The following is a 25,637-nucleotide window of genomic DNA, read 5'->3' as shown; positions in this document are numbered from 1 at the left end:
ATGAGGGAGACTAAAATAAACCTCAGGATGATGCATCTAACTGATTTGGCTCTAAAGAGATCATTGTGTTCTGGAAACAAGATACAAAATATGCAATTTGGAATCTGTTTCTGAAAGCTTCTGGTACTAGCTGCAAGGTGCTATTTCTATCCCACCCGGTAGGGCTGTGCCTCAGCATGGCTGAAGCCAAATACTCTGAACCACCCCCTTGGAACCACATGGATGTGGCCACTCAGAGTGCATCCGTCTCCGTGCAGGGCTGTCGGTGACTGACAAGGAGAGAGATCTTCTGGTTATGGTGGACAGCTTATTGAAAGTGTCGACTCCGTGCATGGCAGCTGTGAAAAAGGCTAATTCCATGCTAGGAGTCATTAGGAAGAGGATTGAAAATACAAATGCTATTATTATAATGCTCTTATACAAGTCTATGGTGCGGCCACATCTGGAGTACTGTGTACAGTTCTGGTCACCGTATCTTAAGAAGGACATTGTAGAACTGGAAAAGGTGCAGATGAGGGCAACCAAGCCTGGAGCACCTTCCTCATGAGGCTAGGCTACAGCATCTGGGGCTCTTTACCTTGGGAAAGAGGCGACTAAGGGGAGACATGATCAAAGTGTATAAAATTATGCGTGGAGTGGAGAGGGTGAACAGAGAAAAATGTTTCTCCCTCTCTCACAGCACTAGAAACACGGGTCATCCCATGAAACTGAAGGTCAGAAACTTCATGACTGACAAAAGGAAGTACTTTTTCACATAGTGCACAATTAACTTGTTTAATTCTCTGCCACAGGATGTGGTGATGGTCACTAGCTTGGATGGCTTTAAAAGGGACTTAGACAAATTCATGGAGAATGGCTACTAGTCTGGTGGCTGTGGGCCACCTCCCAATACCTGCCTTTCAATACCAGTTGCAGGGCAGCAATAGCAGGAGAGAAGGCATACCCTCACCTCTTGCCTGTGGGCATCTCGGAGACATCTGGTGGGCCACTGTGTAAAACAGGATGCTGGACTAGATAGTCTTTGGGCATGATCCAGCACGGCTGTTCTTATGTTCTTAGTGCTTCTGGTCCAGGGAAGAGGCTTCCTTTACAGGAAACAAGGCCTAGTACTTTCCCCATGGGGCAAGAGGTTCAAAGGACTACCCCTCCCAGTGTTTTCCATGAACACATCCCACCATGCCCTGTTGCTGGAGCAGTATAAGGCTCTGCTTCCATTAAAGAAACCCCCTCCACACTGGAAGCATGAACTACCACTGTGAGCGCCTTCATCCACATGGTTCCAAGGGTTATTTTTTGCCTTAGCCATACCAGATCATTTTTTTATTTTGCCTTTAGCCATGCCAAAGCACAACCCTACTATCTGCTGCTCCTTCTCTTTTCTATCATCACCATTTTGCTTTCTCCCTCCACATATTTCTTTCTATCAGCGTAGAAGCACTTTTTTGCTATAGGGATATATAATATCCATCGCTACTTAGCATTGACTTTAAAAACAAATAAACTATGCAGCTTATACCAGTTGATTAGAAATTTTGGAAATGGTTACTGATTTAATACAAAATTTAATAAAATGTTTAACAGAAAAAGAGTTACAACACAATAAAGTGGTCCATGAGCAATAGGGACAGCATAAATGCAAGCTCTGTAACTGTTTCCTCAATTTACAGAAGAAAATACACCTGAAGAGTGTATTTTACACTCTTTAGAGTGCAAGTTGACACTTACAACATGTAAGTGATATGAGAACAAGGGAATGCTTAAAGTTATGTTCTCACACACAAAGAGGTCACAGCACATTTCCAGTAAAGGCAAGTCCACCTAGAATTGATCTAGAGTGCCAGTCTCACACTCCACCCTCATTCTATTATTGGAAATCACTACTGCTTAACACGTTTAATTTGAAAACACAGACACAACAGAAAAATCTGATAATACATCTGGGTTTGCAGTGTCATTCCTATTTTTCTTTTTTGTAGAAGGCCAACAAGACTCCCTTTGCTTTACAATGATTTACCACAAGATGGAGCTCTTACTAGGGCAACGCCTCCATTATCTCACCTAGACCAATTAGACAAGAAAAATGACAGTACCTTGAATACTGGTTGAAACAAATACCTGTCATGATAAACCCTTACTTTGATGTACATATTCTACTCTACAAAGACCACTATCAAAATGAGGAGTAGGTTTTGCATAAAAGATGCTGCTAAGGTTAGCAACCACCTAGGAGACACACAAGCCACCTAATGGCACCGTGGGGAAGCAATCTGCCTAGAGAGCAGGAGGCTGTTGCTCCAAATCCCTGCTGGTGTGTTTCCCAGAATAATGGGAAACTCCTATACTGGGCAGTAGCGACATAGGAAGGTCTCCTACTGTGTGGGAGAAGGCAATGGGAAACCACTCCTGCATTCTACCAAGAAAACCACATGGATCCATGGTCACCAGGAGTCAACACCGACTCGACAGCACAACCTTTATGAGACACACAGAGGTCATTCCCATGACTGCTGGGGTTGGGGGGAAAGCAGGATTGCACACACACCCCTCCAATCTCTCCACAGTGCACGTGGAGAGGCAGCCTGCGACAATACAGCAGGGCTCCTCTACTTGGCTGCGCTGTAGTCAGGGATTTATGGCTGCCGCTCCCAGCAGCCGTTTTTAGAGCCCTAACAGTACACATGAAAGGTCAGTGAGGTAGGAGACACCTGCACGTCCTCCTACCTAACTTGTAGCCTATTTTTCAAAGCTGGGCTAACCAACAGAGGAGCACCAAGATCGGGAATGATCCCAGCAATTTTCACGGCCTGCCCTACCCATGTGGGGTTGGTCAAAAGAATAACCTCACAGACTCAATAGGGAAGTGGTGATCTCTTTTGCACATTCTGTTCAGCTACCAGAAAAGCAAGGCGCAATGCTGGTGTCCTCTTGCCTTAAGCTTTTTTAAAAATAATGTAAAAAGCTGTGCCTCTCAAATAGGTAAACTTTGTATTAGGCTCTGCCTCCTAGACTCACCAGAATTGGATGTCACCTTCAGACAGACCTCTTCTGGGCTCTATCTCCAGGTACTACAATTTATTTCATTTCAGGAACCAACCTCCCTAAATGCTGCTGGATCGTTATCATCTTTAAGAGACAGAGTTAAGGCAATGTCTATTTTAGTAATAGTTTAGGTGAACACACAATTGTTTACCTGGCAACTCCTCCATAATCAAGACCTTCTTCCCCACGAAATTTTATCATCAATCTCTTCCACAGGTCTTTAGGCCTCATCTTCATGACTTGCCTATAAGACTCCTGGAATCACATTAGAGAGTCATTCAGGGGTATTGTCATAAACCTTATCCTAGAGACTACTCCATTCATGACCTAAGAATTTGACTATCCATACCTAAACCCACTGGCATCCATTAATATGTGGGTAGCATTATTCATATAGAGTCATACAACATTGACAAAAGATCATTATATGCCAAACGTACTTAAAGTGCCAACATGCAGAGATATTCTTTCAATTTTCTTGTATACCTTTCACAAGTTGTAAGTATATTCTGTTCAGTGTCTAAAGTCAGGACTTAGAAGAAAGAAAGATCTCTATATTTTGCTTGCCAAATTATACTGAAAGACACTCCCCCATGCATGAAAGTTATTACAGCAAAACCAGTTCATGCAAGGCTATATTGGAGTAGGAAGGTTTTCACAGTCCCTGCAAAAGAGAGCACAGAAAGCTGTGCGGGTTCAACTCGAATTTTTGCAGCCAAAGCCCATGTACTTTTATTCAGAGTAAGTCCCAATGATTTCAATTTCCTCGACTTAAGATGCTCAGAGTTAAGACTAATGACACTGAAGACGTTTGTATGCTGCCACCTTGTTTCAACATTCGTGGGAAGGAAGGCTCCACTCAGTGGCTGCTGGTGTGAAGGCTAGAGCAGGGGGATGAGACAATGGTGGATCAGGCTCCCACTGTCATAGAGACAGGCAGACCTGAAGGCCACTGTGGCTGCATTTGAGGCTGTGGAAGAATTGGCTGACTTGCCCATCCAAGATGCTCCCCGCCACCAGGGCTGCCCTCCCACTTTAGATTCAGCTGCTGCGATGGCAAGAGGGAAAGAGCCCAGCCCATTCTCAGCCCACATGCTGCTTCCTACCCACACTCGTTCCCTTTCATGTCGAACCATTACCCAGGAGGAAGAGGCGGTGGCGGTGGAGGAGGTGGAGGTGAACTACCAAGCTGGCTCCTTTCCTTTCACAGGAAAGTGAGAATGAGCCAGAAAGGGAGCGGGCAGCAAGGGTGAGCCGCTTCTGACTCTCCACCACCAACTTCCCTATCCCTGCCCCCTGCCCTTCATTTAAGAGCTGAACTCTCCCATCCTCAAGTTACCTCAAAGATCTCTTCCCTGGAGACTTCTATGCGACAATGTCCAGCTTGGGGCTGCTGCTGGGAAAGCTCTTGTCTCAAAATCTTGAGTTTCTGCACTAGGTCACGCTTGTACCTTGGCACAGTCAGACATTCAGCCTCATCTGGAAGCTGGCACAGAGATACTACTTGCTGCTGCTGCTGTTGCTGCTGCTGGTGGTGCTGCTGATCTTTGAGTTGGTTTTGACGGCTAGAGAAAAAAAGCACAGCTGCTTTGAGTAATTCAAAACTTACAATTATTTTCTCTTTCACAACAGATTAATATGCATTTGTACCAAAATTGAGGCAGATATAATAATAGTTACTATAGTTACAAACAGTATTCTGTTCCACCAAACATTTGTCAAGTAAACCGAAGACACAGCTGTCTCTCGATTATTTTCAGCTAGATTTTAACGGTTTTAGAAAAAATTCTGTTAAGTAGATTACAGGCCTTTGCTAACACTGAACATTCAAAAGCTCTCTCATATTACCTTTGCCTGTTCTAACATCTATCATGTTAATGTTTAGGATTATGTGAAAACACAACCAACCACCTACAAATGGCTTTGTTTTAAAAAGTTTATCTGAAGCATTAGCTTAACAAAAATACTGTTGTACAGGCAAATTGGCTGCGATGGTGTACCTGGCCTAGTCTGGACCACAGGAATGAAGGAAACTTGCATGTAACCAACTGACTCAAGTAAGAACATTTTACTCACTTTCCTCAAACGCTTCTTGAAGCTAACTTCAAATTATGAGGGGAAAGCAAGCTTTAAAAGCAAGCCTTTTCAAGGTAAAAATCAGAAATGTTTCCCTGTGGTTACAGAGCAATGCAAAAATTTGCTGCATTTAAAGTAGGCAAGCATTTCATTTCTGTATGAAGGTCTTGCTACTTCACTTGAATGTTTTCTCAAGCTGTAATATATATACACACCTTAACCCTTGCTAGAACAGAATGAAAATGCTCTTGCACTCCCAAGCGGACAGTGCCATTTTCTTCAAGACTGACAAAAAAGAGTTGGCATTTTAAAGAGTTCTTGTGCTTATTTGTTTGTTTGTTTGTTTGTTTGTTTGATTTATATACTGACCTTCCAAAAAATGGCTCAGGACAGTTTACATCAAAGTAAAACCAATTAAAATCAAAACTACTGCATGTTATTGCATGTAATTTCAGCTGCATGAGAGCTGAAAGGCCGATGCATAATATTCTGCATAGGAATACACAAAAAATAAGCTGCAGAGAGATGGCAACAAAACCTATGCCAAGTGATAGAGCTTAATCTGCAACCTTGCTAAAATCTTCTATGTAAATCTCCGTGCTTTGTAGAGTCCACCTACATTCAGAATAGTTGTAGAATTTAATATGGGCAGCAGAATCTATCATGTTTGTTTTAAAGTTTGTTCCTAGTCTTTATGGCAAAGTGTGAAGAAAATGTCTTGTGAAATCTCTGAAACTAGTACCCAGTGGTCAGAATATAGGAAACTGCCTCTGAAAGCATACGAGTTGCAGGGGAGCAATGGCAGGAATAGAGAGCATGCTTTCATCTCTTGCCTGTGGACTTCCAAAAAGCATCTGGTGGGCCACTATGGGGAACAAGATGCTGGATTGGACAGACCTTGGGGCTCATCCAACAGGGCTGTTCTTATGCATAGCTCATTGTCCCTCCCCACTACTCATAGAAGCAGAATAAATTATGCAAACCATGAAAACATGCACATTTCTTAATGTGCATATTCACACAAAAGTAGCACAAAATACACTCAGTCCTGCATATGCTTATGACAGCTTTCATGGAGCAGTGAATGCATTATTCTTCCCAAAGCCTCCCCCAATAAAATGGAACTAAAGTCAAATGCATCTAGACTGATAAATATTTTGAATAAATAAACACTCCTAACAAAATTTTCTGAATTTTATTCAAAAGTCATTGAAAAATTCAATTGGCCCTTAAAAACACTTAAGAATATTTGCTCCAATACTGCAATACTCCAATAATGCCTAATCTTTGTACAGGACAACACTTTTTCCTGAAGTGCTAGAGGGAAGGTGCTGGATGTCAAAAGGATAGAAGCAGGCAAGAAAACTTACACAGCTCCAATATCTGAAGCAAGGAGTGGGAAATGGGTTTCATTTTTGTTTAGCATGTCCATATGCTCATCCCTCCCATGCTTATTTTTCTTTCTGGATCCATATCCTATTTCTTCTGACAATCTCAGCTGGGCACAAATGTGCAAACTAACGGTTAAAACCAGACTTTTAGAATTTCAATATAATTGTATAAATCCACCTTGCTTGTCTGAGTGTAGATGAAGGCATAACATGTTGCTAATATAGACACTGAGCTCATGAAAAGAGTTAAAAACAACATTCTCACTGCATGACTCAGCTAACACTGTTTTTGATATTTGTATCATTTTCTTTTGTATGCTACATCTGATTTTTTCTCCATGAAATTACATTTAAAAGATTCAAAGTCCGCAGGAAGGCGTTACGTAACACAAGGCAGCAGAATCTACCATGCGTTCTTGGAAAACCACTTCTGTGCCCTAAGTGTTAATCAGTCTGCACTTGTGACAGGATGAACTCACTTTAGTACCAAGTGCAAGTTAGCTGACAGTCGTGGATCTGTGAATTGCGTTGTTCTGTTGTTATGGTCGACAAAATAAACCCTGCCTGTTGCTGTATTTCGGATCTCCCATCCAGGAGGCAAAGGACCAAGCTCTTCGCAATTGATGTTGCTAAGATCCCTGCAAAAACAAACATAAATGAAAAATACCTCAGCATTTGGACTCTGAGCCAATCAAGCGTAAATCTAACATAACAATTCCATGAAACCTGAGAACATGTATTGTTTCAGAAACCTGATCTAGTCGGCTAGAATCTCTACTCCCAAGAAACAAGTCCACCAAAAGAAGAGGCGGGGTAGAAGCTCTCAAAAACACACTGCTTTGGAAAAGCTGGTATCACAAAGCCTACTTTTAAAAATGCAAAATAACTTTACCAAAAGCTAATGTAATACAGACATCAAACAAAAATAAAATCCTGTGACTATCTGCCCAAAGGAGCTGCACTTTGGTAACAGTTTTGAGAAACATTCTTTAAGATAATATTAATCTTAAGAATATCTGAATTGCATTAAAAATCCAAGAAAACCACATTCATAAGACTAATATTTTCCACAAAGCCTTGTGTGTGCATACCAGAGACAATTTTTAGCTAACTGTGAAAACTAACTGCTAGATGCAATAAAAGTAATCCCAAACAAAAGTTTAAATCATCACCAGCACGTTGCCAAAGTACTGAATCTTGTTAAAGACAGCAGTTGTTGAAGATGACAAGCCCTAGCTTAATATTAATGACCAAAACATTTGGTGACTAAAACACTCTTGTATGATTTATTTAAAAGTCCTCCACTACTACCTATCCTATCCAGTAGCTGACTAAAAAGAAAAGGATGATGTACTGAAGTGACTTTACATCAATGTCTGGCCATATGTTAGATTTAAAAAAACAATACCACAATCAACATTTTAGTTAACAGACAGTAAGTACTTTACTCTGTACACTTTGCCAGTCTTTATTACGGTCTTTAACCAATATCTGAACATCTAAAACAAATGTAAAATTTAAACATAGCCATATTGATAACATATCTATACAATGGATCTAACTGTTAGCAAGCAGAGCACGTCGAACTTGTATTGCAGAAAAACAGGTTGCTCACCTGTAACCAATGATCTAATAGTGATCTGAAATTCAACAGAATTTCGCAACTGTGTGTGTGATAAACGGATTCGCATCTGTTAACAAATATTTGACGTAGAATTCATCAATAGGGTCAATTAACCTTCGCCTAAGACCTATATAAAAAGACAAACCGCAGGAACACACGTGCAACTGACTCGATCTCCTCAGAGTTACAGGGGCAATATCTCTGCTCAGAATTACAGGGGCAATATCTCTCTGCTCAATTGGAATTCTGCTATATCTGCCAGCCAGTCGTTCTGAAGGGAGGACATTCATATGGGCCCTTGAAGAGACCCATCTATGTTTAGGGACAGTGAGGAGGAAAAGATAACCTGCTGAGCGAGTTCTTATCCCACCACTGAGCAGATGGAACGACCTAGATGTCTTCGACTGGTCATCCTGAAACTCAATATCCCAGATCCTTCGCTTAATAAGTTCTTTGGCCCTGACCAATCCCACAGAGAAGATTGCCTCAGGTGAAAGACTGTAGGTACGGAGTTCCCTAACAGAGTTCTCCCACCAACTCGAGCAGTGCCTATCCAATAATAACAACGGAAGCAGACCAGAGGGCATTAAGTTGATTCCTGCCCAGTTTATTAATTTTAGATACCAAGCTCTGGCCTCTACTGAGATAACACCCGCTTCCAGTCTCAGAGTCGGTGTACACTTTGTACTTAAACAATATAAAAGTTCTGTGCCAAGGAAACTAGAATTATGACACTTGCAATACATAAGGTATGTACATTTACACACACGTGCTTAGTTTATTTGGTTTAAAACATTTTGCTAGTCATGGAGAGGACAAGGGAGCAGTGCAGGACATTAACGTCCTATGCCTAGCCACTGGATGTGGGGAGATCTTATTCAAACTCCTTAAAGCTTCTGAGAATTCCTCAGACACTGCAAATTACACACTGACCACAACGTTTTGAATTTTTCTGCTGAGCCAGAAAGGCTGGGAACGTGCTTCTTCTCTTTTAAATGAAAGCAAATATTCTTAGGATGCTGAATTCTGTACCTAGTTCCAATTTCTGAAGTTGAATGGGATCGGAAAATACAGTCCTGCCAATAGGCCAATCTGCTATTCTTTAAGAATCAAATTAGTGCTATTCATTACCATATAGATTTGGCTCAAAAGTAGCATTTAGTGGTTTTTCCACCTCCTCCCCTCCCCTTGCAAGCTCTCCAAAAAGCTGCTCCTAAGAATCAGGGAACCCTCCACAACAGCACAGGATATGCCACGGGGGGCTGTTGGGGGTGGGGTGTTCATGAAAATTGGACAGTGGAGCTCTGCTTGCACAAGATGCCCCTGGATTTTACCGATTCCCCTCTACACCACATTCCATGATAGACCAGAGGCTTCCGAAACCCTCAAGGGTCGGGGAGGAACACACAGGGAACTGTGGTGTAGCGGGGCATGAAAGCTCTGTTGTACAAGTATGCTTCCACGCATACTACTCTGGTTCCAAGTGCTATTTGAAAATAAGCTTTATTTAACTCATGGCATCAAATGGATAAATTGTTCTCTTACCTAGGCACTCGTGGATCATGCCACGTACTTACACCAGTCTGAGTATGTAGAAAATACACCTGCCCTTGCTGAGTAGTCCTTTGTTCTGTTCACCAATAAATAGCAAAAGGTAGTGAAGAAAACAATGAAAATCTCATAGAACACAAGTTATTAATAAATATAATATACTAGAAATAAAGGCACCACAGAAGAGACATCCAAATTTGAATGTTTTCTAGAAGAGTTCTTAAGACTTCCATGTTTGGGTTAGCTTTTAACAGTTAAAGCTAAGGAAGAGTGGGGCAATCTTAGGGTTTTTAAAATATATTTTCCAGCTGGGGATAGATGGATGGGGATATATATATATATATATATATATATATATATATATATATATATATATATATAAATAAAATTTAATTGTTAAATTTATATACCGCCTTTCATTAAAACAATCCCAAGGCGGTTTACAGCAGAATTTAAAAGATTATAAAAATGACACAATTAAAATATAAGCTAAAAATATAAAAACAAATCTGATTAAAAATTTAAAACACAAGCATAAAAACAGTACAGAATACAAAGAGCAGCAGCAGAGACAATCATAAAAAAGCCTGGGTAGAAAGCCAGGATTTAACATCCTTTCTAAAAGCTGTGATGGAGACTGAGGAGTGGATAGCCACCGGGAGAGCATTCCAGAGTTTAGGGGCAGCAACAGAAAAGGCCCTGTCCGGTGTGCACGACAGCCGAGACTCCCTCACTGCCGGCACCCAGAGCAGAGCCCCCTCAGATGACCTCGTCAAGCGGGCAGCAACCCTTGGGAGCAGGCGGTCCCTCAGGTATCCCGGGCCCAAACCGTTAAGGGCTTTAAAGGTCAAAACCAGCACCTTGAACTGGACCTGGAAACAAACTCTTTTGAGAGAGTTTGGAAACTCTTTTTTTTTTTAAAGCTCTTTCAAAATGGGAGTGATGTGCTCCCACCGGGCAGCTCTGGATAAAAACCTAGCTGCCACATTTTGCACTAGCTGCAGTTTCCGGATATTCTTCAAGGGCAGCCCCACGTAGAGCGTGTTACAGTAATCCAGCTGTGGCATGACTAAGGCATGGGTAACCGTAGCCAGATCTGCCTTCTCGAGAAAGGAGCACAGCTGGTGCACTAGCCAAAGCCGTGCAAAGGCACCCCTGGCCACCGCCTCCACCTAAGCTTCCAAAAGCAGAGCCGGGTCCAGCAATACCCCCAGGCTGTGTACTTGCTCCTTCAAGGGGAGTGCAACCCATCCCGAACTGGTAAAATCTCCTCATCCCGATAGGCTCTCCTAGTGACCAACATTACCTCCGTCTTGTCCAGATTCAATTTCAGTTTATTATCCCACATCCAACCCATCACGGCCTCCAGCCATGAATTCAGGACATCCACTGCCTCCCTAGGATCAGGTGACAAGGAGAGATAGAGCTGAGTGTCATCCGCATATTGCTGACAACTCAGTCCAAGTCCCCAGATTATTCTGCATTTGTGTCATTGTATTTTAAAATATCCTGAGTTCCTAAAAATGGGGCAGGATGGAAACTAGAATCAAGAATCAAATTAAGTTGAATTAAGTTTCTTAGCATTGTGCTGAGATCTCAGTTAGCAAGTCTGCATGCACACACATACATGAAACCAGGCCAAGCACTGATCTAGAAGTCATAGCAATACCATCAAACTTTCAATTTTCTTGTTTTGTAGGTCTCAGATTTTGAAGTATTCTTATATCTTCTCTAATAAAACGCTTGGTGTCCGTCCGTGCCTGGCCTGTTCTGGGCATGCGCGAAGCGCATGCCCAGAACAGAGCAAGGCAGCCACGAACACCAGCACCCCGGCAGCCATGTTGGAGCCAGGAGAAGGAGAAGTCGCCGTCGCCCACGCCGGGAGGAGAGTGTGGGCAAGGCGGCGGCAGCGCCGCGACCATGGCCAGAGGTGGCGGTGGCTGCGGCGGGCCAACCGGAGGCGGGAGTGTGGTTGAGGCGGTGGTGTGGAGACTGGCCCTGACGGCAGCGGCCGCTGCCGCGGAAGTGCAGCCGAGGCGGCGGCAAAGCCGCCGCCTCGGCAAGCGGGGGCCGCGGCGGGACGGACAAGGCGCCGGCGAAGCTCCCTGCGGCGCAACCGCTCCCTACGGCGGAACCGGCCCTGCCGCGGGGAAAGCCCGGGCCCGCCGCAGGGAGCGAATAAAAGGTCAAAGAGTCTTCTGGGAAGGGGGGAGGGCAAGAGGGAGTGGGGGTGGGCCCGGAGCACTTACTAGCGCCCGTTATTTAACGGGCCTGAAAACACTAGTTCTGTATAAACTGAAAGAACACTGCCATTTCTTTAGAAGCCAAGGGGGTATATTATTGCACATAAGTTACATTTTTTCCAGAAATTCTGCACACATATATAAATATATTATCCAAAGTGTGACTATAAGGATCACATTGAAGCAGGAAACTTAAGCAATCTGCACACTTATGGCCATAACTTTGTACTATAGGATCTGCCTTTTAGAATTCTACTAGCTTTTAGGCCTGCAAGGAATATCTCAACATGTACACTGGGTAAGAATGGATTTATTCCTCTTATTTCTACCCTTTGAGCCAATGGCCATCAGTGCTGGGAAGTATCCTGGAAGCAGCTGATCAAGCAAGTGGCCTTCCACTGGCCCTCATCCACTGCCCCACAATACCTATTTGATTATTTATGCCATTTGTATCTACATACGATGGATCTACAGTAAACACTATCCCAATGTGTTATTTTGTTCAAACTCCTATTTTTAACCAACATTTCCTCCTGTATGTTTCACTCATTTCTCCCCTTTTATACTTCATTTTGTACAAACTTATGTATCATTCTCCTTCTGCCTTAGATTTATTATAAGGATAATTGTAATCATGAACACTACATTTTTTAAAATATCCATAAATCAACCACTATTCATCCCTAGGCAAACTAAACCAAGTATTTGGCAACAGACAAAATAAAACATTCTGCAGCCGTCACCACTATTGGCCCAATCCTGCAAGTATATCACATTCATATAAAGAGGCTTCTGCATGTGGATCACCCTTCTGAAGTAGATCTTGTGTACATCCTGTTCCAAAGGCTGCACACACCGTTAGGCCACTTTGAAACAGGCAGAAGGATTGTCAGTTCTGAAAAAGCAGGCATGGAATATCGCAAGCTCCCCTTCTCATACTCTCTCCAGCTCTGCCACATGGCAACACTGATCATATATGCCTTGGTTGCAGCGTACACACAGCCTGCTTTATACACGAAACTGACGAGTTGAGGCTATTATGAGTGCATACCTAATTTAAATATAGATTGTCAGAGAATTTCTATGTTTTGTGAGGAAACTGTAATAACATTCTGACAAGCAATTCTAGGCCTCAGAGCTTACACAGTGATAGTAAATTTTTGGACAATAATTTTAAATATAGAGCTCCACAGGTTGGTCCAATGCACACCCAAACCTTCCCACCTGCGGTCTGCCCAATTCATTTCAATGCAGGGAGCACAGAAATCTGTTTCCTCCATTTAAATCAAGAGGGATGCTCTTGCAAGCAGGATAGCTTCAAACATGCCCTGCTGCTCCCAAGCCCATACAGGAATCTCAGCTGGAGGAAGGTACATCCTTAAATGCATCCTTTAATTATTCCTTGTAAATACATGAGCAGGTTTAAGACTCCAGTCATGGACCTCCCATGTCAATAGTCCGTAGTTTCTAGTGCTTCTCAGCATGCATGCTCACTCACATTTGAAGTACCTGTTTCCAGAACACACACACACATCCCCCAAAAGAACTCCTTGTTACTTTTAAGTGCTTCACCTAAAATAGTATGTTTGGTGGAAGGTGGTGGAGACTCTTTCCACCACCACTGGAACCCTGACTAATCCATTTCAATTCCACTGATTGGTATGGGTTCAGGAAGGTTGCAACTATTAGGTCAGAAATGACAGCAAGTTTCCACTAACCCCATTACATCTGATGAATTATCAAACCATCAAGGACAGATTGTGGCCAGCACCAAGAAAGGGAAGTCCCTCCCACAGGCCTTCATAATTAATCACATCTGCATACAGTATAGCCTTCATAAAGGACAAATGGATAGTTGTACAATTTTAGAAACACTTACCATATCCTTCAGGTAAATCTGGAGGAGTATGCAGATGGGTCCTGCTCATGTAATTCCTGTGCCTCTGAGACCGCACTCTCCTCTCTGCTAGCCTAGGATCAGATGACTGTCCACATGTTGCACCATTTATTCCTGTAATAGGTGTGTTCTCATCCACAAAGCAGCTTAGAGGTCGACCGGGACTGGAATATTCTGATGCTGGCCTATTGAAAGAGTAACCAATGCTTTATTTCTATATTAAAGCAAATTATTATTTAAAGCAACAGATACCTCTACTTATAATATTATGAATCATTGGTATAATATGCATGTCAACATGAAATGAATGCTATTCAGAAACACAGTACAATTTGTGGCCACAAAAATACTACACATCATATTGCAGATGTGAAAGAGAAGGGAAATTAAAGGGCCTGATTAGACTTTATCTCTCTAGTAACTTGTATTTACTTCTGATATCAAAACGAAACACAAGTGCCTGGAATGTTCCAACAGAACGAGCTTGGTAGGAGTGTGCACAAACTATTTGACTGAATATGTGACTGAAAATGGCGTAGAAAGACTTTAAATATCCACTGCCCCTTCCTTCTGAAGAGTTTCTTTACGCCTTTGCTGGCATGGAGGTGAGGGAGGAGCAGGGGAGAGTGGAAGCCTGGAAAGGAGCATTGGTTTCACTTACCATGAAGGCTTCTTCTGGTTCTTGTTGCCAGGGACATCTCATGGGTTATCCCTCCCCACTAGCTCCAACACAGGACAGAAATCTGATTGGAAAAACAGATAACAACACGCCCACTCGGTGCTGAGTGGGATAACCCCACCCCAGTTCTTTCGGCCGAATCGACCCGTGAGTGAGACAAATACACATATATAATAACAGCAATCCACCATGTAAACTTGAGAAAACAGAAAAAACAGGAGGAACCATAGGATAAAAAAGGAAATCGGTAAAAAAAAGGTAACTCAGGGGAGGTTAAAATGTTCCTAACAGTAATTGCGAACATCTCCTCCTAACAGTACTTGTGAACACCACCCGCCCTAGAAAAAACACAGGACCAATTCTTGACAGGAACAGGCAGGAGGCGCCAACTGGGTGGGTCGAGATGTCCCTGGCAACAAGAACCAGAAGACACCTTCACGGTAAGTGAAACCAATGCTCCTTTCTTGGTTCTTGTTGCCAGGGACATCTCATGGGACATACCACAGCTAGGCCAACTTGGGCGGGGGCGCCCCTGCCTAGTCCTGTGGAAGGACCCGTTGAAGGACCCTCCTGCCAAAGGCCGCCTGGATGGTGGCATGTGGATCAATCTTATAGTGCCTGGTGAATGTCGATGGTGTTGACCAGGTGGCAGCCCTGCAAATGTCCTGTACTCGAGCATTAGATGAAAAGGCTGCCGTAGTGGCTGCTGCCCTGGTGGAATGTGCCGTGACATGAGACGGAGGTGTCATGTGTTGAGCCTCGTAAGCCATCATAATGCATGGCCATATCCATCGAGCAATCATGGAAGAAGTCATGGCGGATCCCATAGACCGTAGATTGAACTACACGAACATCGCGTCCGTATTCCTAAAAAGTGCAGTTCTGTTAATGTATGTCTTTAAGCACCTACACATGACCAGTTTGTGCCAGAGCTTTTCCCGTTCATGCACTGGATGTGGACAAAAAGAGGGTAAATAGACGTCTTGAAACTGATGGAAAACAGACAATACCTTCGGTCGTACGAAGGGGTCAGGAATAAGCTGCACCGCCTCTTTCTGAAAAATGCAGAAGGACTTGCCAACTGATAAAGCTCTCATCTCTGAAATTCGTCTGGCCGAGGTTATTGCGACCAAGAAAGCCAGTTTATAAGACAAACTTTTAAGTGGAATAGTCGAAATTGGCTCAAAGGGAGGGTGTTGGAGGGCTCTCAAAACCACATGCAAATTCCATGATGGAAACCTATGTACAACTGGAGGGAGCATCAAGGTGGCCCCTCTGTTAATCTTCTTAGGTGAGGGTCAGACTGGAGGGAAGAGTGTGAGACACCGGATACGAGACCTATCAGAGAGGCCGCTTGGCGCTTCAAAGTGTTTGGTTTCAGGCCTTTCTCCAATCCTTCCTGCAGAAACTGTAGCAAGTGTTTTAGGGTAGCAGTGCCCCTCGGAACGGAGTCATGTGAAGACCAACGCAGGAACGCCCGCCAGGTACTCTGATATATCCGGCTGGTTGACGATCTACATGATGCTAACATTGTCCGTAGAACTCCTGGGGAATACCCGAACTGGCTCAGCAGTCCCCCTCTCAGTCTCCATGCGGTCAGCCTTAACCAACTCGGGTTGGGGTGAAAAACAGGCTCTTGAGACAGGAGATCGTTGCTGACTGGAAGTTCTAACGGAGGTTCTGCGGCCAGGTGTAACAGTTCCAAACCATGGTCGCCTGGGCCAGAACGGCGCTATGAGAATCACTTGGGTCCGCAACAGGCGTATTCTCCTTAGTACCCTGGCTAGCAGGGGCGTTGGTGGGTACGCGAACAGGAGGCCTTTTGGCCAAGGACTTGAGAGGGCATCCACTGCTGCTGCCCCGTTGCAGGGGAATCTGGTCATAAATTGTTTTAGTTGTGCATTCTTTGGAGTCGCAAATAAGTCCATTATCGGGACGCCCATACGTCTTGTGATTTGTTAGAATATCATCGGATTGAGACCCCATTCTCCCGGATGGAGGTCTTCTTTGCTGAGACAGTCTGCCACCTGATTCAGTTCCCCTTTGAGATGATGTGCTGATAGAGACTTGATGTTCGTCTCTGCCCAAGAGAGAAGTAGAATCGACTCCTGATGTAGGGACCGGGATCAAGTCCCCCCTTGACGGTTCACATGGGCCTTTGCCGTGATGTTGTCCGTTCTTACGAGGACGTGATGGTTCTGCACTGTGGGATGAAAAGCCTCCAGTGCCAAGCAATGGCCCTGAGCTCTCTCCAATTTATACTGTGGTGCCTTTCGTTTTCGTCCCAGCGACCTTGTGCAGAGAGCTGAAGGCAGTGCACCCCCCAGGCCCTGTCACCCGCATCCGTGGTTACTAACAGCCTTGGAGGGTCCAGGAACTCCCTTCCTTGAAAGAGGTTGACTTTGTTGATTTGAAATCAACAAAGTGATTTCCGAAGCTGAGGAGGAATACATAGCCACAATTTCTTCTTCTTCGCTATGGCTTGCTGATGTGGGAGCAGGAACCACTGGAGCAGGCACAGGTGTAATCGCGCCCAAGGGACTACTTCTATCGCCACCACCATAAGGCCCAACAGCCTTGCTAGGGACGTGAGGAGGGCTGATGGTAGTGTCAGGATGGTCCTTATTTCTTGCGTGATGGTTGTGAAGCGATCCCATGGAAAGAAGAGACGATCCTCGACTGTATTTATCACCACGCCCAGATGACGAATATGGTGGCTGGGTTTCAGTTGACTTTTTTGGCGGTTTATGATGAAACCGTGATGTTCCAGTTCTGCCACTGTTAACACTAGGTCTTGTTGCGCTTCCAGAAGAGTGCGTGATTGCACAAGCAAATCGTCCAGATACACGAAAAGACGAACTCTGCATAGACGAAGATGCACCACCAGAGGTGCCAAGACCTTGGTGAACACCCTGGGCGCGGCGGACAAACCGAAGGGCAGCGCTGCATACTGAAAATGGCGCCTTGCGGACTTTAAGCGTAGTAGCTTCCTGCTTTCAGGGTGTATGGGCACATGCAAGTACGCCTCCTTCAGGTCGATGGATGATAGAAAGTCCAGGTGGTGTATGGCTTCTGAAATTGACCTTAAAGTCTCCATACGGAAACATTCTCTTTTGACCGACTTGTTCAGGAATTTTAAGTCCAGGACAGCCCTTTTTGATCCGTCCTTTTTGGGCACGGTGAATAGAATAGAATAGATTCTCCCTCCCTCCTGAGGGGAGGAAACTGGCTCCATCGCCCTGATCTCCATAAGGTGATGGATGGCTTGCAGCATCTCGGCATGTTTCTGCCACGAGCGAGATCGCGGGGTGGGAACAAACCTGCGGGAGGAAGGGGCGTCCAATTCTGTAGCCGACTTGTAATACTGTCAGAACCCAAGAATCTGTTATGGAAGATTCCCAGATGGGAAGAAATCTTGTTAGATGTCCTCCCAGCTGCACTGCTTGGCAGTCAGCTTGGGCAGACTGCTGCCTGAAATTTCCTGCGCCCCCAAGATCCTCTTTGTTGTCTAGCATCTCTGTTATGGCCCCTAAAAGGCTGGATACCCCGAAAGGGCTGGAATTGTTGAAAATTCTTCTTAAAAGGGGGCCTTTCCTGCTTGCGCACTGCTGAGGGCATGGTCTTGCGCTTATCGCTCGACTCAACCAGTACGTCTTTTAGAGCTTCTTCACCGAAGGGCTTAGTGGCATCATAAGGGACAGCTGTAAGGTTACCCTTGGAGGTGTTGTCCACCACCCAATTTTTCAGCCACAAATGGCACCTCCCTAAGACAGAAGCTGTGGCCACCCGTGCAGAGTACCTGATGGAGTCCAGAGTGGCATCGGCTATAAAAGCCTGTGCTTTTTGCAGCTTGACCAGCTGTTGCCTCAACCTAATATTGTCAGATGGTGGTTCATTTAATAAACCGTCTAGCCAGAGTAAGGAGGCCCTTGCGGCCATAGAGGCTGCTGCCGCCGCCCTGGTCACCTGAGCAGAATTATCGTCTGTGCGCTTAAACGCCGACTCCACTTTTTTGTCAGCTGGGTCTTTAAGGGCTACCTCGCCATCCCGTGGCACAAGGGAATTTGATACCAACTGCGCGATCGGCGCATCTGTACAGGGTGTCTTAAATAATTCCGCGGCTTCTTCCTGAAAGGAATAAAAATGGTTAGATATTGCCAGGGGCTTCCTATTAGCCATGGGAAGCCGCCACTCCTGATTCACCACCTCTGCAAATAATTCTGGTAATGGCAAAAGAATGTCTTTTGGCTTTGCTCTTGGAAAAACCCAATCCCCTTTTTCGGTTGCGGGTTCAGGGTTTGTGTTTTGTTGGAGCCCTATGGTCTTTATAATTCTGGACATGAGAGGATTGAAATCATCAGCCACAAAAAGTCTTTGGGATACAGAAGCATTGTCATTATCCTCCCCCCATGACCAGTCTCCATCTTCCCTGTCTGGAAGCTCTGGGTCTTGTGGTAAAGAACCCGCTCCAGCCCTGGCATCCTCCCCGTCAGATATCAGGGGTTGCAAAGGGTTCCTGCCAGGTTTCCCTATAGGCTTGGGATTGAGTGGCTTAGGGTCCCCAGAATCGTGGTCGGATATATTAGAGGATTATGGCCCACCCCTAAGGTGGTCAGCCTTTTTGACTTTGAGATGCTTTGTTTTGGCCTTGGCCTTTTTAGGGGGAGGGGAAGTGGAATCACTAGAAGACATACTATCAGAGGGGGATGGCTCCCTCTTCCTCCTTTTATGGGGCTTTTTGTCCCTCTTAATCGGCCTGACTTGATAGATGGTATCGATGATGGCATTTTTAAACCATGCCTGCCAGTCAGGCGGTACAGTTTTTGGAATAGTCACAGAAACTCCGGGTACAGAAGAACCCCGGTCCCCACAAACAGTTAAAGGCTCCCCCATTACCTCCCTGGAAGAAGTCCCTCTAGCAATAGCAATAGCACTTAGCAATAGCACTTACATTTATATACTGCTCTATAGCCGGAGCTCTCTAAGCGGTTTACAATGATTTAGCATATTGCCCCCAACATTCTGGGTACTCATTTTACCGACCTCGGAAGGATGGAAGGCTGAGTCAACCTTGAGCCCCTGGTCAGGATCGAACTTGTAACCTTCTGGTTACAGGGCTGCAGTTTTACCACTGCGCCACCAGGGGCTCCTGGGGGGGAAACCGTCAGAAGCTGTTCTTGCTCCACCAAAATGGCCGCTTCTGCCTCTTTTTGCGCCATTTTAACCGCCTCTGCTGCCATTTTGCGTCTGATGCAGTCCTGGTTCTCCGCTATCGCCTGAATCTCAGGCGAGCATGGAGGAGGATTGGAAAAGGGCAGCCGCGAAAAAACGATTTCCTGGGAGTGAGGCGCACCTGCACTCCTATCAGCTGCACACTGGGCCACTGACGAACGAGTCTCACGGCCCGAAGGCAGGAGACTCGGCACGGACCCGGGAGCAAGCAGCGCGGGCGGCTCAAAGGCAGCCGTCACCGTCGCGGCAGCGGGCGGCTGTTCGGGGGCCACTATTGGGAGCAGGGCGTCGGAGATCGTCACGCTGGCGTCTGGGCCTGCTTCCGAAGAAGCGGCTCACGGTGGGGCTGAAGCTCCGAGGACTTTGGAGCACCCCGGTCTGAAGCGGACTTGCTTTGTACCCCTGGGCACTAAAACTGTTCTCCCTCTATGCCCCCACTCCATGCAACACGGAGAAGGTGGAGAAGCGGGGGGGAGGGGGAGGAAGAAGACAGATAAAAGCTGCAAGATTTTTAAAATTTTATATATATAGAAAAGAGACTGAGGAAAACGGAGTGGAAACGACAGAAAAGACAAGAATTGAGAAAATACACGGAGAAGTAAGAATCTGCTGCTGGAGCTAAAGTGAGGACAGAAAGAACTGGGGCGGGGTTATTCCCCTCAGCACCGAGCGGGCTTGTTGTTATCTATTTTTCCAATCAGATTTCTGTACTGTGTCAGAGCTAGTGGGGAGGGATAACTCATGAGCTGTCCCTAGCAACAAGAACCGAGAAGAACTGCTTCCATGCAAAATGTAGTATGTGCAGCACAGGTCGTCAGTGTAAATTTTTTGTTTTAAAAATACAAAAAATATTCCACCTTTCTCTGAGCATATTCTGGTATAAAAGATAATGCATTCAGCTAATTTAAGTGGCAGGATTGTCCATGCAAAATGTGGTATCTCTCTACAAGTCAGTGGGAAGTATCTTATTCAGAATCTCTTCTAAAAATACTCTCTCTCTCTCTCTCTCTCTCTCTCTCTCTCTATATATATATATATATATATAGAGAGAGAGAGAGAGAGAGAGAGAGAGAGAGAGAGAGGAGTTCCCAGCTTCCCAATACAATAATACAACAACAGTACAATAATAGTGTATTGCAGCTTATCTAGTGGTGATGGCAGTAGGCCTTTAGGTCCAGGCTCCAAAATTACCTAGGCGCACCACTGAGCAGCAATACATGTCAGAGGCATACATATACCCACATCCATCTCTTATGCAAACACAGGGTGACACAGGAGGGATATTGGAGCGGACCCTCATGAACAAAAGAGCTACGATGGGAAGCAGCTCTAATGTGTTTAGAGATGGAGAGTAACAGAACTAGGAATCTGCAGCCTATTTTCTAAGAATGATGGGCTCTGAATGCCTCAAGAGGTGTGGCCGCTCAGGTTCACTCATTCAAACATTCATATTTAATTTTTAATGACTCTCACCGTGTCGGTCGCTCCCATTGTGTTGTTCGTGTAATATGATTTAAATACTGAATTCTTCCAGAGGCTGTCCTCCTTTCTTCCCACCTAAAATTCATACATTGAGAGAAAATATACTTTATTTATGAGGTGTGGTTTTTAAAAGGTTTCAGCAGAAACACAGCATCATGCAAACAAGATTACACATGAGTAATAATCAAACATTACACACACAAAACATGGGTGTTTTCTCTTTCAGTATAGCTAGCACACACACGCACACACCCCAGTGTGTGCTAAAAAACATCTGCAGCCACTTCTGGGATGCAGGAGAATTTCACTGACACCTTGTGATCAAGTTCAGGGCATGGGAGTGGGAAGGGAAACAAGTAAACATTGCTCTTTTGAAGAACCCAGCTGTATCCAAGAAGCCTCGGAGTTTGGGGGCATATGCACGTGGTCACCACTCACATGTGTATACATGCACTCACACCAGCACCTCTCATGTCAGCTCCCAAACTGTTTGCTATAATTAAGGGAAGCATAACAAGTAGTTTGAGAACTCCAATGTGGCAAGGGGATGCAGGCTTCAGAAGTGCTCTGTAAGAGCGGAAACACACCCCTTAAGGCAGGCACATATTTCCACTATTACAGAGCACTTCTGGAGCATGGGGGAGCCCTCTGAAATATTTGTGCTCTAGCACAATCAGGATTCAGAATACAACTTCCTTCTGCATCCCTGCTGCTGCTTGAACCTCAGACGCTTCATTAGGTGACACCTATCTCATTTCAAATACAGGCGGACCTCGATATTCACGAGGGTTTCATTCCACGGAAGCTGCGTATATTGAGGCACTGAGTCAAAGGGGAATTGAGGGTTAGGTTCCTGGTCGCCGGGAAAATGAGGAAAAATGCTGATTTTGGGTCAAATGTGGGGGGGATGTGGAGGAAAGCTCTTTACCATGCTTTGCTGCTCCCCCCGTGTCTCACTGTGCTCCCAGAACGCCCGGGAGCCATTTTGTGGTTCCAAGAAACAAAATGGCCAGAAATCACCTCCGTGGTCATTTCGGGCCACTAGGGGTGTGCATGGAACTGGTTGGTCTGGTGTTGTTGAAGTCCAAACCGCACCTGTCCAGCACCCCCTCGAACTGGGGTTTGCAAACTTCAATTCCCCCCCCCAAAACTTAAAGAACGCAAGTTTTTTAAAAAATCATTTTAATTTAAGACAAATAAAAAACCTCACAACCCTGCCCCAAAAACGATCGGTGGGGGGGGGGGTAGATACGGGGGGTGGTTCAGTTCAACACTAAACAGCCGAACCAAAACAGTCCAATTCTGAACACGTTTGACACTGAACCGGTTTGCACATCCCTACTGGCCACCTCCAACCCGCAGATTCGGGAGGTTGACATGTTTTTTGTTTTGTTTTGTTTCACGTATTCCAAGGTTGGGTGTCTTTTTCCTGACTGTGGATATTGAGTCCACGGATAGTGAATCTGTGTATAATGGGTTTTCCCCTGTATATGGTCATAATGTTAAAATGGTCAACTTGTCTCTCTCACTTCCAAATAAGTCCACATATAAATTTTACTCAACAAATTAGTATTCTTTTCTCCATTTGTCATCACTGAAAATGTCAGACAAAAGTTAAAGTTACATTAATGACATGCAAAACATTCCTTTCTTCCTGCTTTCAAAGTTTTAACTTACCCATCAGGTAGGTCATTGTCAAATAGTCTACTGCAGTCCACAACTTGCCCTCCTGTGCCTATCCGGTCTCTGGACTGAAGACTTACTATTAAAACAACAAAAGTCAAAATTAGAGATACTGCAAGGCAGATCAAATCAAAATTGTGTTTGGAAGGGGATTGTATGTCTTGCAGGGATATTTTTAAAAGACATATTTTGGAGTTCCCACCCACCACCCCTTCACACAATTTTAATACAATACAGGCCCAATCAGAAAGTTTGTAGTCTCAAATGACTAAAGCTCACACATTATTTTGAACTATCAATTTACATTAAGAGTGTAAAAGCTATGCAAGTATACAAATAGCAACTAATTCTGAATATTCTGTCCATCATACTCAGAATTGTCATTCTAAGCATAATGAAGAGTGGTAAAACTTCTGAAACTGGCATAAGAAATGAGAAGCAATTCACTGGAGACTTATTACCTCCCCCCTCTGCCAAGCAGATTGGTCTTGATGGGGTTGAGGACTCTCTCCATCTCCCCATTACTGCTGCAGTACTCTTTTGGCAGGAAAACATAGTAGCAGAGATGTGGCTAAATGGTTTAAGTGGCAGCTTTGGACCATTTCAAACAGATGGTGTTCCCCTTAAGTAAACAAAGCTGTCTATCTAGCCACATCTCTAAAGCTCCATTTTCTTGGCAAGGAAGAGGGGATTTTTCACTATTAGTGGCATCTCAAGGACAAGACAGAATGGAAGGACAGGTGGACATGACTCAAATATAGGACACAGCTAAGGGGGCAAAATGTGGACTTCTGGGTTGCTCCGCACGTCAGTTGTATCCCTGAGTGTACCCCTTTATTTTTTCCCCTTGTATAAGTGAAGGGTTGCCAAATACTCCTGTGGGGGAAATTAAAGCATTGTACTCTTGGGTTGGGCAGCACCGGGGTAGGGGTGTGCATTGTACCAATTCCGGCAGTTTGGATCAAATTTCAACTCGAACCAGGCCACTGGTCTGCAAGTTGGTTTGAGTCAAACCGGCCCCACAATTCAGTCCAAGGGTCAAACTGGGCCAAACCGTGGGTTTTTTTTTTCCCAAGGGGTATGTGTGTAAAAGGAGAATCAGTGAGGATTCCTCTTTACAAGCAAAGTGAGGATTCCTCTTTACAAGCAAAGTGAGGATTCCTCTTTACAAGCAAAGGTAGAACCCTACCTTTAAAAGACTTCTAATGGCAGCTGGGGCAGCGAGAGGATACCTTACCACCAACAGCGGCCCCTCTAAACTCCAGACCAAGTCCGGCACTCCAGCTCAGCCTGGTTCCAGCCTCCATGCAGAGGCTAGAACCAGGCCACACTGGACCACCAGACCTGCTCTGGGATTTAGAGAAGGCACTGCTGCCGCCACAAGTGGTGAGGTGCCCTCTTGCTGCCCCCCCTGGCCGCCATTAGAAGTATTTTAAAGACAGGGTTCCCCCCTCTGTTTGTAAAGGGGAATGCTCACCAGATTCCCCTTTTAAAAGCATACCCCTCGAATTGCCAAACTGGTTCCATTAGAACTGGGGTCAGTTGGTTCAAACTCTGACCAGCACCCCCTTTTGGGGAGCCAGTCCATTCGAGTTCAAACTGCGTTCGAATGGAACCGGTTCTGCACATCCCTACACTTGGGTGAAACCAAAATCTGTTCCCCACTCTTAGAACTTGAGACTCTGTTCTTCACAGACAGGAACCTTTGGGAAAGCAATAATGCTGCTATGTAGACTAGAGCTTCCCACTTCAAGAATTTTACTCACTTGACTTTAGCAAACAGTACTAAAAAAGAATGCTTCCAGACTCCTTAAAATATGAGCTTTCCATTCAATTTTGATTTTGCACATTAGTAGAGATCTACACTTTTAGCTTGTTTGTATGTTTGAAAGAATGCTTAAATATTTAATTGGAATTATGTAAAACACAATAACCTGTTGCTTTTAGTTATTAAATATGTATAATTACAAAAGGTGCTGCACGCAGAAAGGTGCTGCAAAAGTAGGTAGAGTTCAAATGCTACATGTACTGCCCACATTTCCAATAAAAATACATAAGCAATTGAAAATGACAACCTTTATTCACACAGCACTTCTTATGCCTGGCCATTTTTCACAATAGAATACAAAAATGGCAATTTTTTGCCTTATGTGCTTTTTGCCTTAACTGTTGCCTTAAGTGAATAAAGGTTCCCTGTGAAAACCTAAGTAGCTCTGCTTACTTTATAAACAGGTTAGTTGAGAATGAAACAGAACACATGACATTTTTGGTTGGTTCTGTGGCCTTAAGATTAATGTGCTTTTCCTAATCCTGTTTAGATTGGAAACGAAAGTTCATGTCTAGACCAAAATGAACATCTATCCAGCAAAAGATAATAAAAAGGCAGGCCCAATTTTGGCTAAAAAGGCATGCCGAGGTTCTAAATGTGGGGCATCAGCTACAAAAAGAGTCCTGCAGCTGCTTCAACTACCAACATTTTCTTTCAGTCTTGGTAATTGACAATGTATAGCTGTGAAGAAAGTGAGCAATTCTCAAGTCACATGACAGGAGATCTCAGTCAGAGGAATCTAGTGTTCTTCCCATCATTTAATTCCAAGTCATTTTGGCCCAGTATAAATGTGTTTCCAGCACTTGAGGAACTGGAGCCTTAAATGCAATAGGTCATAATTTTCTTTTCCCCCATTGTAAACAGCAATGGCCTTAAAACACACTTTTTACAGTATAATTTGTATGATTTTTC

At 44.5% G+C, this 25,637-nt stretch overlaps 1 protein-coding gene across 3 annotated transcripts in view; it reads right to left on the bottom strand.

Annotated features, from left to right (window-relative positions):
- SMURF2 (SMAD specific E3 ubiquitin protein ligase 2) overlaps positions 1-25,637 on the bottom strand; it is a 151,738-nt gene that overhangs the window by 20,911 nt on the left and 105,190 nt on the right. For all 3 annotated transcript variants that reach the window (XM_053296429.1, XM_053296431.1, XM_053296432.1), the window contains 7 exons: positions 22,892-22,976; positions 21,206-21,289; positions 13,804-14,006; positions 9,676-9,760; positions 6,986-7,144; positions 4,379-4,604; positions 3,191-3,294 (listed from right to left, as the gene is read on the bottom strand). In XM_053296429.1, the coding sequence (XP_053152404.1) occupies positions 3,191-3,294; positions 4,379-4,604; positions 6,986-7,144; positions 9,676-9,760; positions 13,804-14,006; positions 21,206-21,289; positions 22,892-22,976 (946 nt within the window). The remainder of the gene's footprint in view (positions 1-3,190; positions 3,295-4,378; positions 4,605-6,985; positions 7,145-9,675; positions 9,761-13,803; positions 14,007-21,205; positions 21,290-22,891; positions 22,977-25,637) is intronic.

Source organism: Hemicordylus capensis, chromosome 2 (genome assembly GCF_027244095.1).
Source record: "Hemicordylus capensis ecotype Gifberg chromosome 2, rHemCap1.1.pri, whole genome shotgun sequence".
Classification (NCBI taxonomy): Eukaryota; Metazoa; Chordata; class Lepidosauria; order Squamata; family Cordylidae; genus Hemicordylus; species Hemicordylus capensis.
Note: the sequence above shows the minus strand (reverse complement) of the source record. Positions and strands in the feature narration are given on the sequence as shown.